This window comes from Populus nigra, chromosome 8 (assembly GCF_951802175.1).
Source record: "Populus nigra chromosome 8, ddPopNigr1.1, whole genome shotgun sequence".
Lineage (NCBI taxonomy): Eukaryota > Viridiplantae > Streptophyta > Magnoliopsida > Malpighiales > Salicaceae > Populus > Populus nigra.
The window spans coordinates 9,114,805-9,131,672 of NC_084859.1; the positions used below are offsets into that span (position 1 = coordinate 9,114,805).

Sequence of the window (16,868 nt, forward strand, 5' to 3'; positions counted from 1 at the left end):
GAATTACTTGTTAATAAAATTAATCCGGATTTGTTCGAATGGTCATCCCATGGGCTTTTTTATTTTACGTTAAGAAAAATTTAAGTATGTGGCGTATCACGTGGTCCCTATCTAGTGTTATATTAAACCTGAATTGATCATATAATACACGATATATATAGTAAATGAAATCACAGATAATAAATTCATTTGCCTAACAGTTGATTAATGAGTGCGGTAACAATTAAGTAAACAAATTTACCATGATAAAAGAAAAATTACTATCGATCCTTTTGAGATAATGGGATGACATGAATCTCAACAGAAAGAACAAGGTTAAACAAGTCTTGTTATATCTGACCGAGTTGCCTTCTTATGAGCCTTCTCAGTTCTCTCTCAACCAAACCACCGCGACCATTGTTTATCTTCTTCTTTTACATATGTCCCTTTCTATAAATATTCATATATAGAAAGAAGAGAAAAGTCGTATATATTTCATTCATTTATAGCCAGCCCATAGAGAAAGGTCTAGAGAGAGGATTAATTAATGGCTGGCTTGCAAAGATCTGCCGTGTCTTTCAGGAGGCAAGGTTCCTCAGGGCTTGTATGGGATGATAAGCTTATCTCGGGAGAGCTAAACAAAGTCAACCAAAAACAAGAACACGAAGAACAAGAGCCACAGCATGATCAGAAGACAGATATCAAGCTAGAGAACGATGTCAGACCAACTTCAAGATCATCAACGACGCCCAGCATCACCATTGAGAGAAGTCGATCCAACGGTGGACAACGTGGCTACCGCACCGGCAGGGTGTCTCCGGCAATAGAGCCTCCCTCTCCAAAGGTGTCTGCATGTGGGTTTTGTGGCGCTTTCGGAAAACAAGCAAAGAATCATCGGAAAAAAGCCGGTAAGGGCAGATCCCGATAGTTTTCGTTGTTTCGATGGAATATTCCGGTGGAAATGAGGTGTGGTTATTCATAGTATGGTTATATTCATACAGGTTTGTAGATTTATTAAAACTCGTCAGTTCATCTCAATAAAGTGAGATATAGGAATTTTTAGAAAAAAAAAAAAAAAAAGAGTTATGGATTGCATTTTTGTTTTGTTAATTTATCGTGGCAGTCTATTGTCTTTTGCTTTTTACATGTTTAGATTTTAGGTATGTTTTCTTGTCTTGGTGCTTCCACTTATGTGTATATGGTCGAGTACTTGAGGATTTTTTTTTTTGTGTACAAAATCAATTTTTAATTTTCTTTCTCTTGCATGTCTAGTCAAGTTGCCTTGTATCCGGAATCTTATTCTAATCATCGCAAAACCAGCTGAAATCCTTGATATATGATGGGATTTGAACATGTTGCAAAAGACTCAGATTTTTTTCAAGCTAGGATTTGGGATCTTCCATCGCTCCCAAATTGTCAAAGAAAACGCACAATCTAGGTGAATCTAACCTTTCAGTTCTGCTTCCTCTCGGAAGAGATTCATCGGGATCACTAGAGGTTGCTGGACCCTGTTAAATAGGTTGTTGCAGTTCGTTAACTATTTCTAGTAGTAATGCTTTTCTCCACGCAGACAACTTTTAAGGGTGAGTGGTTTGGGTGACCAACTTCCCTGCAGTTTTATTCTGACACGGACCTAATCAGCATCCACCGAATTGTGAACCAAAACCCCACTGATACATCTCAATCTGAGGTCAGCTAGGGCTGTAGCTACACAGAACTGAGTTGGCATTTAATCTAAGCCGAGACTCGGGTTATGGTTAAAGAAGTCAAATCATGAATTTACTGAAGTTTTGAATATTTCTTTTATAAAAAAAACAAGAGTTTTAATTCATCCCTTCCATGTTTTTTTTAAAGTGTAATTGGAATTATTTAAAAAAAAATTTTATGTGGGTAATATATCTAAATAATATTTTTTAATTTTAAAAATTATTTTTAATAGTAACATATCAAAATGATCCAAAAATATATAAAAAATTTAAAAAAAATTCAAAATTTACCTAACTTTTATTTAAAACACAATACCAATCAAGACTTTGGGTGTGTTAGGGGTTGTAATAGCACTGACGGTTAAAAATATTTTTTGTTTAAAAATGTAATAAATTATTTTTGATATTAACACATCAAAACAATCTAAAAACATAAAAAAATTCAATTTAAACAAAAAAAAAACCTGATTTTACCTTGTTCCCAATCATACACCTGTATAGGAGTATGGTTGCAACTTTTCACTCGTAAATGTATCAAAATTATTTTTTTTATTTTTTAAAAATTATTTTTTATATTAGCGCATAAAATGATCTAAAAACATCAAAAAAAATATTAATTTGAAGTAAAGAAAAAAATAATTTTTTTTTAATTTTTTCAAAAATATTTTTAAAACACAAAAACAGACATATTTTTTAATTCCCTCTGTTTGTTTTTGCGTTTCAAAAATATTTTTGAAAAAAAATAATTTTTTTTGCTTTAAATTAATATTTTTTTGATATTTTTAGATTATTTTAATACATTAATTTTAAAAATTATTTTTTAAAAAATTATTTTAATATATTTTTACATAAAAAATACTTTCAAAGAAAGCGCACTCCAAATATACTCCGAACTTCACTCATTAGACCCGGCTGGATAATATAATTATGGACCAGGCAAGTCCGGCAGGTAATGCCATGATTGTCTGATCAATCTGTGATATTCGAACCGGCCTCCGAAAAATTCCATTTTGCATTTAATGTATGTGGGTAAGTGGGTAACTATATATATAAATATATAATACAATACAAGCCAGTCTTTTTGTTTCACATGCGCTCGGATGATGATGCCATGATGGCTTTAGTTCCAACCACATGGTTGGATAAGAATCCTCAATATTTTTTCTTTCCTATTTCGGTGGGGTGAGGTGGGGGGGTGAGGTGGGGGGGGTGGGGTGGGGTGGGTAGATTTAGATTCTCTCGTAACGTTATCTTATTAAAAATAGTACCTGATTTGTTTTTTTTTTATTTTTTTCAAGTAATGAATTATATGTTTAGTAGGATAAGTAAATTAATCTGATTATTTAAAATATCAGTAAGATTTTTATGAAATTAACTGAACCGAACAATTTTTCTAGTTTATTGATTCAATTCCATTAGAAATTTTAAAAAAAAATTATTTCAATAAATTTTGATTTTAAAAATAAAAAACCTAATCCAAATCAAACTAAATTAAACAGAACTGATCAATATATTAAAGTCTTGAACAAATACCCAATTAAAGACCCATTAATTCAAATTGATCTTATTCAATTTTAATAAATTATTATTTTAAAAATCTTCATCCATTTAATTTTTTTTTTAATGGTAAGGGATATCCTTGGATTAACCTATACATTAATTTGAGACCAAGTTCTTTTTTCTAAGCGATCTTAAAAGCACTCCTTTTAAAAGCATACACTTTCTATATTGGTCTAATGTATTTAGAGATGTTTAATAAATCTTAATAATGCTAGTCTCTAAATTTAAACCTAAAAAATCAAAAAATAAATGAAACAAACCTCTTTAATCACCAAGCTAATCTTTCAGGTTATATTTAAAAATAAAAAAAAATCATTTTAATATAATTCTAAATAAAAAATACTTTAAATTTTAATAAAAAAAATTAACATTTATACAGGAAAGTAAATTGTCAAACCCAAAAAACTCGAAGAGGGTCTCAGCTATGGAGATTCCCTTGTAGTAGAAGTCTCTTATTTGGATCAGAGGATGATTGAAGCCTGTCATATGGATGAGTATATTTCAGACGATGATGAAGAGGCTGATGTGGGAGAAGAGGAAAGATTGCCCGCTAATTAAATTGTCTGCTAAAGAGAAAGCAAGAATCAACGAGCCTTGCTGTCAATCCTTAATTTTCAAAATTATATTATAGCAATAACTGAACCAAGAATTAGTGGTCGGGCAACAGAGAAAATAATTGAAAACTAAAATTCAATGCTAGTTTTTGAGTGAAAGCAAACGGTATTTGGTTATTGTGGAGTAAATCATAGTTGATATAACAGTGCTGAAACCATCTGGACATTTGATTCACATCCTGGTATATGATGGATTTAGGCAGTGTTGGTCTCATCTTTACAGACAAGAAAGTGGAGGGTATCTGAGAGGCTTGATAGAGGATTTGGGAATTAGTCACTCACCACCATAAATTTTAAATTTACCCATGAAATATTTTGTCGGTATTTATACTCTTCATTTGTCGGCATGAATTTTATTGATAGGCTCATAAACAGAAATACTTAGTTGGAAAAACTATTGTTGGTGATTTGTCATCTGTTGGTGAGTTCGTCGGTAATAAAATTTTCAGTGAATTTATAAACTGTGAATATGATATATCACCGATAAAAAAACATTATGCAATTCCTTTGGTGATTTTCTTGTCCGTCAGTATTTCTTATTGTGAATTTGACATATAACCGACAATAAGATCGTATGCAATTCCATCAGTTATTAAACAATAGTAGTGACATTTGCAGTAATTCATTTTCAACTCTATAGAATATACCAATAGATATCTTTAGTAATAATTTAATTTAAAAAGAAAATATATTAAATAAAAGTAGAAAATAATTAATATAAAAATCAATATATTATTACAAATTCAAACATTTATAAGTTCAAATATAATTAATCTAGAATACAGGTACTAGAAGATAAGAAGGAGGCGAGTCTTTACCAAGACCGTAGGGCCAATAAAGGGAAACACATGTATCACTAATCTGTGATTTCATCTCCATTACCGATAGGCCAAGTTCAGCTGTCTCAGTAGATAGTCGTGCATAATCAATAGTAATATAGGTCGTCCGAACTTGAAATCGCTGGTCTAAAATCACCTCGAACTCTGGAGTTTAAGTGCTTAGAACCAATTGAGAGCATCTAATGGTTGAAACATTGTGGGCTATCTGTAAGTCCTCGATCGTAATGTTAGAGAGACCGTACAACCTAATTTCTATCAGGTGTAATAAATGATTCTGTCTCCAACCACAAATCCAAATCAAGATCCGGATGGGTCAAAGATCATCCTCGTATTTCTCCTTCAACACGGTGTTATATGTATCCTAAAAAAAAGTCAGCAAATTCAAAAAAATAATAACTTAAGAAAAAAATAGTTGAAAACTAATATACCACAATGTACTGAGTTCGGCCATCCAAGAGCTTTTGCACCCTCTTTTTACAATCATCATTCCGCCCGTGTGTTTTCACAAAAAGCTTCATCGACTTGATTCGCATCTAAGAACCATAGCCTACAAAAGAAGACTTTAATTTGACATGTTAGCAAGAACCATTAATGACAAAAAAAAAACATTTTACCACCATTTGTTAATGTATTGACATGCTGATTTTTTATGCGCACTCTTACTAGAAACCATTTTATATGTAGAAAAATCATTGATAGTCTATATCAAAGTTGCCTTCATCTAAATTTTTTTTTCCTTGATGCATTATAAGCCAAAGCTCGGATGACCACAATAATAATTTATTCATCAATTAATGATTGTAGACAATCATCTAAATTCCAACTCGGACTATTAGAACCGAGTATGACCTTAGATAAAAGCATGAATTTCGACCTCATATACACCCCTGATGACAAGTTGTAAATTATGAGTATCACCTACCAAATAAGAATAGGAAGCAGCAAATGAATCGAATTGATCGATTTCGTCTATATATAACATAAGATACATGTTCCTTGATCCCGTTGAAAACTAAAGACGTTCCCTACTAAAATATTTATAAGCTTCATCATTGAAAAGGTACACCATCACTCCATCCACCACATTATATAATTGGTGTTATATGTAGGAGGGAATTGTTTGATATAAAATCCTTTAAAGCTCCAGGTCTGGATGATTATCAACCTTACGTTTATCAATCTCGACGGAATATAATAGGGCCTGCTGTTTGCAAGTTTATCAAAAACGTTATTAAAGGAAAAGCTTACGTATCCGAGATTCACCAGACGTTCTTGGTTTTAGTTCCAAAGGTGCTAAAACCAGAGTATCTGCACCATTTCAGCCTGTAGGCCTATGCAATGTCAATTTCAAAATCCTAACAAAACTTCTGGTTAATCACCTTAAATTCATGATGTTAAAACTAATCTCTATTAATCAGAGTAGTTTCGTGCCTAGAAGACAGATTACTGATAATAATATAGTGGTGGCTCAGGAAGTAATCCATTCTATAAGAAATATTAAAAGGAGAAAATGTTAAATGACTATTAAAGTGGACCTGGAAAAGGCTTATGATTGCTTGAGATGGGATTTCCTCAGAGATACTTTGATGGATGTTGGTTTTCCTACTCAGTTAGTTGTATTCTATCAGCTTTCTTAAGAATTCTATGAAATAGAATAGATATCCGTCTCATTTATTTTTTAATTTTTATTTAAATTTTTATTTTTTTATTGTTATTTTTTATATAATTAATTTTTTTTTTCAATTTTATCTTTCTACATTTGATTTATTAGAGGTTGGAATTCATGGTTTGTTTAGTGACTCGAGTCACGAATTTAAAAGATTAGAATGAGTTGACATTGTTTTTTTGTTATTCCATCCTTCGACATTGTTCATTTTGAAAAAAAGGCTTTTACATTTTTTCGGTTTCCTTTCAATCATTTTACCATGATCTTATAGCCTAGGCAACAAGTTTGGCCAGGAAAACCCTGATAGGTTTTTTAGGGTGTTTTTTTTTCGGTTTCATCCTTAATAATTAGGTTCTCTTTAAAATTTATCTTCATTATTTTTCCTATTTTTTCTTCTCTGAGGTGATCCTGTTCGCATGATCTAACTTGCCAGCTTTGGCAGCATTACTCGGGTTTGGTATTTTATTTTTATGAGCTTCTTTTGGTTGACTATCTTTTGTATTTCATCCTTTTGTATTTTGATTATCAGGAATTGGCCATCGTTATTTTTTTAATTTGTTTTCTATAAGTTGGACCGACCTCACAACATGGGTTGACTCGAGAAGCTTTATCTTTTAATATTATGTTATCTTGGAATTAAACTTTGTAATTTTTTATTTTTTTTAACAATTTCTTTTTTTTTAAGGCTTATCGTTATCACTTTTTCTCCATATAATATTGTTATTATATAATTGAATGAAAATAGCTTGTTTAACCCAGTAGCAAGATGACTCCAGTCATTAGTTTTCTCCTTCTTTAAAACCCACTAGCGGCGCCTGAATATCATTTTTACACATTACAAAAAAAAAAAAAAAAAAAAAAATTGACTCGGCCCTTGTCCAAGAGAAGGCCACTTGTCGATTGTAAACTAAGAATACTCGAGCCTGTCCATGATGCGAAAGGATTGGAGCAAATACAAAGCAAAACTAAAGCCATCGATCGCATATTGCGCAAGCTGCCTTTGTTAAAAAAAATATAAGACTTCTTATTTTTATAATAATAATAAAAAAAAAGCTAAAACCAAAAGCAAATTCAATGTAAATAGACTTCTTTCACTATTCACCACTATAGTATAATTATTGTTTTGCCTTTAAAAATCCAAATACTTTGGTGTAAGGGATATATTAATCTTTTCACACAATTCTTTAGTCATTAAATAAATAATCAAGGGTATGTGTTTTTTCTATTTTTTTTACGCACAATATAATAACTCAATTACTCTTCAAGTCAAGAATTTAAAAAATAATAGACAATGGTATTTCTATCTATTCATTTTTTGAAAAACAATGATATTATAATTTTACCATTGAAATAAAAGAAAATAAAGCATGCATTTTGGGGCCTTTCAGTCTTTTCACTAAAGGTTTTTTTACTACCAATTTCATGAAGAGAAATTTTTGTTTATTTTACGTAGATTAAATGGAAAAAGGTGTTGACATGTGCAACAAAATGTCATTTTATTGTGTCATTAAAAGTGATATCATGTCCTCTTCATGTTGGGACAATGCGTGTTGGTGGTAGTGGTGATGCAGTTTGTTGTCAATGGGGTTTTTTTTGTTTTTTTTATTATTTTTTCTCTCCACCTCTGAAAACTATAGTTTGATCCTCTTTGTTGTTGGTATTTCAACTTCAGTCTTTATTTTTTTTTTATTTTAAGTTTTTGTTCTTTGCCCTTTTGTAAGAGTTTTATTATTTTCAATGTCATCCTTCAATTCCAATTTGTTATATATTATTTTTTTTAATTTAATCCTTATTATTTTGATTTTTTTTCTAGACCATTTTATAAAGATTTTATGGGTTTTCAATTTCATTCTTCAATCCAAATTTATGGTATATTCCAATTTGTTCCACATTCTTTTGATATTTTTGTCCTTTTATTAAAGTTTTTTTTTCAATTTAACCGTTCAATAAAAAATCAACAATTGCCCCTGTAATTTATTTTTATTTCAATTTTATCCTCATTCATTTAATTATTATTTTGTTTATATTTTGGATCCTTGTGTGTAATTGATTTTCTTTTCTGATTTTATCTTTTAACGTTTGATTTGTTAGATAGCTTCACAGTTTTTCCATGTATGGTACTTCTAGTTTAATGACCTAAGTCACGAGTTTTAAAAGTTAATCGTTTGACATCTTTTTTAAAAAAAAAACAAAAAATTAGCTTTGTAGGTTTTTTTTTGTTTTTTTTTTCTATTGAGTTATTCTAATCTCATGACTAAGGACATGAGTTTAGTTGTTAACCCGAACTAGCTCGATCCTTATTGTCTAGGTTATATATCTATCATTCTAACTCGATTGACTTGAGCTAGTTTTTCCTTTTTTTAATCCAATTTCATCCCTCCATACTTAATTAGCTAAAAATTGAATTACATCGTTTCTCTACTCTTTAAAGAAGGTTTTTTTTCTTTTGTTTGTTTATGATTTTTGTCCATTTTTTTTTATTATCTAATTAAAATAAAACTAATTTATTTGGCCACTTAGGACTATAACCCGAGTTGTTGAAATTTTTTTTCTCTTTTTAAAACATGCTTACAACACCTAAATATTATAAAAATATTATTTTTTATGAAAAAAATAATACAAACCCACAACGTACTGCATGCCATATCTAATTGTACCTATATGTGTAAAGGCCACAGTATAATGAGATGAACTTTATTGATAAAAAATATATAATTATTTTACCCTTTTTATTTATTTTTAATGTGAAATATTTATTATGTAAAATACGTAATAAAGTTTTCTTTTACATTCAAACACAACTCTTCCTCTCACTGAAATATCTTTAATAATTCGAGTGTGATATTAAAAACTTGGAACCTAGCTTTTTTCCTTAACCATAGAAAAACAGACAAAGCCATAGAAACCTAGCCACTGTTAGGATTCATTCCAAGCCTAATTTGGTATGTATTGAAGAGATGCATTGACTTCCGCATCTATATGAGGCCTTCACACATGAAGCCATGCATACAAAGATGACGAATTCAAGATGTAAGAAAATTGGATTCAAGGATTAGATTCTAATTCTAAAAGATTTTGGTACCAAAATGAAAATAATTTAAAATTTTGAGGATCTAAGTGTAAAGAATAGAAGTTTGGAAAGATATATCTAGTTTCAAGTTCGATTTTAAAATTACAATATACCTGAAACATGTAAGGAAAGCATTGTAACTTTCCTCATATTTTATTGTAGATTGCTACGGTGTTTTTTTTTTCTTTTCATAATTGTTTTTTTAGATTTTATTTTTTTAATATTAAGCTGTTAAAAATTAACTTTGTAATTTTTTTCTTTAAAACACTGTAAATTGCTATAGTGTTTCCTCACATAGTTTTTTTTTGTTATACCTAAAACATGTGGGGAAAGCACTGTACCTTTCCTCTTATTTTCCTGTGGATTGTGATAGTGCTTTCCTTCTTCTTCTTCTTCTTCTTCTTCTTCTTTGGTTTTTTTTTGTAATTTTTATTTTTTAAAAATTATCTTTGCTGATTTTATATATATATATATATATATATATATATATATATATATTAAGCTGGTTAAAAATTTAGCTTTGTAATTTTTTTCTTTAAAACATTGTGAATCACCACATAGTTTTTTTTCGTTATAATTTTTTTCAAAATTGTTTGTCGATTTTATTTTCTTAATATTGAGCTGTGACTTTTCTCATAAAACACTGTGGATTGCTACAGTGTTTCCCCACTTGGTTTTTTTTTTTGTTTCTTATGATTTTTTTCAAAATTATAGTTGTCGATTTTATTTTTTTAATATTGAGCTAGTTGAGAATTTAGCTTTGTAATTATTTTTCTTTAAAACATTGTGAATTGCTACAGTGTTTCCCCACATGGTTTTTTTCCCTTTTTTGTGTTTTCTTTTTTGTATGATTTTTTCTAAAATTATCTTTTTTGATTTTTTTTAATATTGAGCTGGTTAGAATTTAGCTTGGTGATTTTTTTTCTTTAAAATATTGTGGATTACTATAGTGTTTTTCTATATGGTTTTTTTATGATTTTTTCTAAAATTGTCTTTGTCGATTTTATTTTTTTATATTGAATTGGTTGAAAATTACAATCACAATAAAGCTAAATCATGTGGAGAAAGCACTATAGCTTTCCTTACAAAACATCATGGATTGCTACAGTGTCTCTTCACATGGTTTTTTTTCTCTTATGATTTTTTCAAAATTATCTTTGCTAATTTTATTTTTTTAATATTAATTTGGTTAAGAGTTACAATTACAAGTAAGGCTAAATCATGTGGGGAAACACTATAGATTTTCTCACAAAACACTGTGGATTGCTACAGTGTTTCCAACATGGTTTTTTTTTTTGTTTTTTATGTTATTTTTTTAATATTAAGCTGGTTGAGAATATAGCTTTGTAATTTTTTTTAAAACACTGTATATTGTTGTTGTGTTTCCCCACTTTTTTTTTATTATGATTTTTTTCAAAATTATCTTTGTATAATAAAGCTAATTTATATAGGGGAAAGCACTGTAACTTTCCTCACAAAACACTCTAGAATGCTACAATATTTCCCTACATGGTTTTTTTTTAAATTATCTTTGTTGATTTTACTGGGGAAAACACTGTAGTTTTCCCCACAAAACACTATAGATTCAGTTTTTAAGTTTTTTTATCATCAACATAATTTTTTTTTCTGCCATAAAATATTAGCTTCATCGTACTTTTAGTTTATATTATTTATTTAACATTAATTCATAATTATAATACTATTAAATATATATATTTATTTTATATCTATAACATGTAATTGAAAACTTAACGGGAAGTTCGGTTGTGTTTGATCTTCTCATTGTTTTTCATTAAAAAATTATAAATTTTGAAAAAATTCGTTTCCCTTTCCAGTAGAGACGGTATAACAGCCCGTAGATTTTTAATTCTTACGGGCTGCCAGACAAGGGGCGTCTTTTTGAAAAACCGCGTCGGCCCTTGTCAACCTGGTCTGGGATGATCTAGGCATCGTTTGACATTGCGTTTATAATTATGTTTCATTAAAATTTGAAATTTTTTTGCTAAAATTAAATGTGATTTGTACTTTTTGGATCGTTTTGATGTGTGCTAATATCAAAAATAATTTTTAAAAAATGAAAAAAACATCATTGACATGCATTTCGGCACGAAAAGCTATTTGAAAAGCATCCGCAACCACACTGCCAAACACGCTCCTAGTGTGGCAAGTTACCGTAGGGGAGATACCCAGCTTCCTGTGAAAGTAATTAGGATAGAGTTTACTTTAAAAATGTTTTTTTTATTTGAAAATATATTAAAATAATATATATTTTTTATTATTTAAAATTTATTTTTGATATTAATACATCAAAACGATAAAATAAATATATAAAAAATTAATGTTAAAGTGAAGTTCAATTATTTTTTTTGTGAAAACTTTGTTGAAATTTAATTTTCACCATAAACCCTTTAACATAAAATATTGACATAATTTAAGCAAATTATATGTGAAAGAGAAACATGTTTTGGAGAAATTTAAAACCATTTAAAAGCTTTTATAATACATGGAAAATAAACAATTTTTCATAGTGGTTTATTTAATGATAATGTGAAAAGTTAAAATCAGGTCTAAATAGCATTCTAGATTTTAAAGGAAAGAGAACCCAAGTAAAGTGAGTTTTCATTTTAAACTTATACATGCACTTGTTGGTTGGCTCAGCTGGTATCTGAGTTTGAGTTTGAGTTCGAGTTCATTGTAAAATAAGTTTTTAAGCTACAAAAATAATTATATTTTTCTAGCTCACTAGTTTATTTAATCTAGCCTAAAAATAATAGAATTTGATCAGTTTTCTTTTAAAAGATTTTTTTGTAGACCTAAACATTTTTTTTATTAGCTTAGAAAAACATTTGATTAATTGCTAATACGTTGAGTTTTAATTCATGTTTATGGAGGGTAATTAAAGCTGGTAATGGAGGAATTCCATTAGTTTTTGTGTTCCAAAAATCCTCTATAATAAGGTGTTGAAGAAAAGTGTTTTGATTTGGTTTTTTCTACTCTATTTTGGACAAAATTCTCTGCAGATTTTGACAGTATTCTTCATCTCTTTTGGTTTTTTAATTTATTTTCAATGCTCTATTTTTTAATTTTTTCTTCACTTATTTTGCTTTTTTTAATTTTTTTTTCTAATCTAAAGCTTAATATCAATTCTTATAAAGAGATTCTAAGTAATATTTTATTAGTTCATTGGATATTATTTAAAAATGCACTTAAATAAAATAATATTGTCGAAGTCTTGTAAGGTTGTTGAAGTTACTCTTTTGCACAAGTGATGAGTAATAAAGTTTTAAGGATAAAAAATTAATCTTTAATAACAATAAAAATTTCAACTAAATACTTTAACCTAGTTTTGTTTCAATATAATTTCTATACATGCATGTTAAGATTGTATTCCTATATCTTATGCAAGTTTATATATTTTCTGAGAATATATGCTAGTTTTATGTAATTACAAGACTACTAAGTTCTTATATTTTTGCATAATTATAAACAAAATAAATGTACTTATTGTTTAATCATTTAATTATCAATTAATTTTGGACAACAAATGCTGCCTTATAAAATATAACATGAAGATAGTTTGGAAATAGAATTTTGAATTGCACTTTCTTGAAGCAAAGTTTTCGAACCCACAACGTCTTAAGTTGGGATTTTTTTTTCGTAGTTCACCAACAATTGTCGATATAGGGCTGGGATGATATTGTTTTGTGCAAAGGAATGGTTTGGGAGATGATAGGCTGATGTGTAATGAAGGCCCAAACCTAAAGCTTTAATGAATGTGCCAAGAAAGATACCCACGAACACAAGATATAAGTGGTCGATATGAATTGCAAGCTTTTTATACTGACACCAAACATATCACTTCAATATTTGAAAATTTAAATAGAGCATTAGATAAGATAAAGGGTGTTTCGAAAAACTGGCACAACTATAATATTTATATTTTCTGAGCTAATCTGAATAAGATAATATAAATATAAGATAATATAAATATTATAAATGATAATGAAATAAAAATAAATAAATAAATAAATATTATAATGGGGTGAATAGTTCAAAAATTTAAAATTAAGTTAACTTTGTATGAAAACTAACCTATCTTTTCTTTAGTACTGTATTCATCTTAAATAGAGATGTGTATAAACCACATAAGTTCAGCAGTGGTGGAGGCTAAAGCACAATGTTCAACTTCCGCTGTTGAACGAAACACTGTAGCTTGCTTTTTAGCTCCCTAGGACAACAGGTTATCACCCATATAAATAGCAAAGCCAGTTGTAGAACGACGATCATCCCTGGAACCTGCCCAATCCGCATTACAAAAACCACGAAGTGCAATGTGAGGAGTTTTTACAAAGTCAAGACCAATATTAAGAGTACCTTTGAGGTACCGAAATATACGCTTAACAACAATGAGATGAGTGTCACGAGGATGTTGCATGAACTGACAAATATTATGGACTACATAGGAGATATCAGGGCGTGTTAAGGTGAGATATTGAAGTGAACCAACAAGGCGCCGATAATAGGATGGATCAAATAGGAGAGCTCCCTTATTAGTAGTCAACGACGTACAAGAGGCCATAGGAGTGGAGACTGGTTTCGCAGCAGCCAGACCAAACTTCTGAAGCAGAGAAAGTAGATAGCGAGTCTGAGTGACAATGATGATTGACTCATCACGTGTGATTTGGAGTCCTAAAAAGAAATGAACATCTCCAAGATCCTTCATATGAAAAGCAGCAAAGAGATGAGCAATAAAGCTCTTGATTTTGGAAAGAGAGCTCCCTATTATAAGGATGTCATCGACATAAATTAAGAACACAATTATATCTGAACCTTGATGATGAGAAAATAAGGATTGGTCATAGAGACATCGATGGAAACCCATTTGCTGAATATAAGCACTAAACTTCATGTACCACACTCTAGGAGCCTGTTTTAAACCGTAAAGAGCTTTATGCAGGTGGCAAACATGATAAGGATGAGATGAGTCTTCAAAGCCAGGGGGTTGAGATAAATAGACACGCTCTTGTAAATCACCATGGAGAAAAGCATTACTGACATCAAGTTGTTTAATTGACCAGCTGTGAGACAAACCAAGTGTGAGAATTAATTGGATGGTACCATGTTTAACCACTGGACTAAAGGTTTCATCATAATCCAATCTAGGAAGTTGTGTGAAACAACGAGCTACTATTTGGGCTTTATATTGTTCAATTGAGCCATCAGATCGTGTTTTAATTTTAAACATTCATTTGCTGCTGACTAGGTTCATGTCTGGTCGTCGAGGCACCAAAGTCCAACGTGTTGTTGCTGGAAAGAGTAGTAATTTCATCTTGCATGGCTTGCTGTTATTTTGGATAAGTGAGAGCTTGCTTATACGTCTGAGACTCTTGTGGTTGGTTGGCAAAATCAACTAGTAAGCATGCAGGTATTTGATATTTGGAAGAAAAGAAAGCTTTAGGCTTTAATGAACCTGTTTGAGCCCGTGTGATCATAGGATGACTTCGACGTGGAGCAGAATGTGAGATGATCTCAATTGACAGAGAAGACAATTTTGAAGCATCCTGAATGACAGGGTTAGGAGGAGGCTCCTGGTATGGGGCGGACTGAGGCATTAATGCAGAGTGTTGAACAAGAGGAGATGAAGAATGCATATGGCCAATAGGATTGACAGAGTGTATCTCTATATCTCTTCAAACTCGACCCACCCATTTACCTTATAATAACAAATTTAATTTGTTATTATATGTTCTTTCTTTGTTTTGCAATTGATTCTTCTATTTTAGTCAATTGATTCAATTGATATATTAAGTCTAAATTATTTGTTAGAACTTATAATAGGTTTTGAGCTAATTTATTGAGCTCAATTCTTAGTTTTAACTAAGCTCAACCCATGAAAATTAGTAATATAAGCCAACTTATAAATATTTATGATATCCATATAAAAAATATAACCTAACTTGATATATCCAACCCACTTAAGTTAAAAAAAAATGGATCGGATTTATAATTTGTAAAATATCAGAAGTTGTATTAGATATAATTATAGGTTTAAACTTGACCCAACTATTTCCATTAACACCCCTAACATTAGGGATGGTTAGTTTACCCATATCAAATGGATACCGATCCAAACCAACCCAAATGAGTTGAGAATTTTTAGACTAGATTTGGTTCGGGTCAGGTTCGAGTAGAACTTAAAGACAAAAAAAAAATCAAGTTTTGGATTAGATATGGATTTTGATCTCCTCAACCTGAACTTGGCCCAGCCTAAAACAAATAAATAACCTTAAATTTTAAAAAAACTACATATGTATAAAGCTAGTTAAGTACTAAATAGTTTCAAATTATAGTATTTGGATTTGAGTTTAAGTTGTTATGGATACACGAAACCGATTAGGTCGGGTTTGGGTTTCGAAAATCCATAATCATTTGGGATTAGATTTGAATAGTTATTTTAGATTCAAATATAGATAATACAAAACCTATATATATATATACATTATCTTCCCTAAAAAAATATGATAAACACCTTAATCAATCTCATGTTTCATACAGTCAATTTCAAATTAAGTTAATGATCAATAAGAGCCTTTCATTGTATAAACATCATTTGCTTTGCGTTTAACCTTAGATATATTGATACATTAATATTTGGTTTTTTCAAAAAAACAGTGATCAATTTTTTTAAAAAAAAAAAGAGAGAAAAGTATCTATTTTACTTTAGTTGTTGATAATGTGGAAGAGAACATAACGATCACTTTTCCAACTCTATGTAGTTCAAATGAAGCTTGTAAACTTATATGTTTTTTATGTATATCAAAATAATTTCGAGTCTATTTTATATTTTGATAGCAAATAATTTTTTAAAATAATTTTTATTTAAAAATATATTAAAATAATATTTTTTTATTTTTAAAATTTATTTTTTGATATTAACATGTTAAAATAATCTAAAAATATTAAAAAATACTTAAATAAAAAAACATTTTTTTTCAAAAGCAAATTAGCACCAACTTGTCAAAGAAGCTACAAAATTTGCATGTGATGACAACTCACCCTGTACAATGATATTCAACTTCTATCTAGGTCTTTTTGTTAGCAAACTTATGGCTCAAGTCAACAATAAAATTAATATAATAATTAAAAAGATATATAAATAGAGAAATAAAAACTGGCTATGTTTTCAAAGAAATTAGATCCAATGATGAAGTACTGATGATTAAATGATGTTAAAAAAATGTATTTATAATGAAATTATTGTTTTACATTTTTAATTTTGTCAGAGTTTAACTTTGTGTTAATCAAATATTTTATTTAATTATCATTGCTTTAATTATTTTTTATTGTTAATTTTTAAAAAAAATAATAATTTAATGACTGAATAAAATTTAATTTAATTATAGTATCTTATTAACAATGAATTATCTTTTTTAT

The 16,868-nt window shown here is 29.3% G+C and overlaps 2 protein-coding genes across 2 annotated transcripts; one reads left to right on the forward strand and one right to left on the reverse strand.

Moving 5' to 3' along the window:
- Positions 1–317: 317 nt before the first annotated feature.
- Positions 318–1,237, forward strand: LOC133701109 (uncharacterized protein At1g15400-like). The gene has a single exon (XM_062124916.1). The coding sequence runs from the start codon at positions 527–529 to the stop codon at positions 905–907; it is 381 nt and encodes a 126-aa protein (XP_061980900.1). The 5' UTR covers positions 318–526; the 3' UTR covers positions 908–1,237.
- A 12,425-nt stretch (positions 1,238–13,662) lies between these two features.
- Positions 13,663–15,046, reverse strand: LOC133701925 (uncharacterized mitochondrial protein AtMg00810-like). Its single transcript, XM_062126125.1, has 2 exons — positions 14,811–15,046; positions 13,663–14,512 (listed from the first exon to the last, which is right to left on the reverse strand). The coding sequence occupies exons 1-2, from the start codon at positions 15,044–15,046 to the stop codon at positions 13,663–13,665; spliced, it is 1,086 nt and encodes a 361-aa protein (XP_061982109.1).
- Between the last annotated feature and the right edge of the window lie 1,822 nt (positions 15,047–16,868).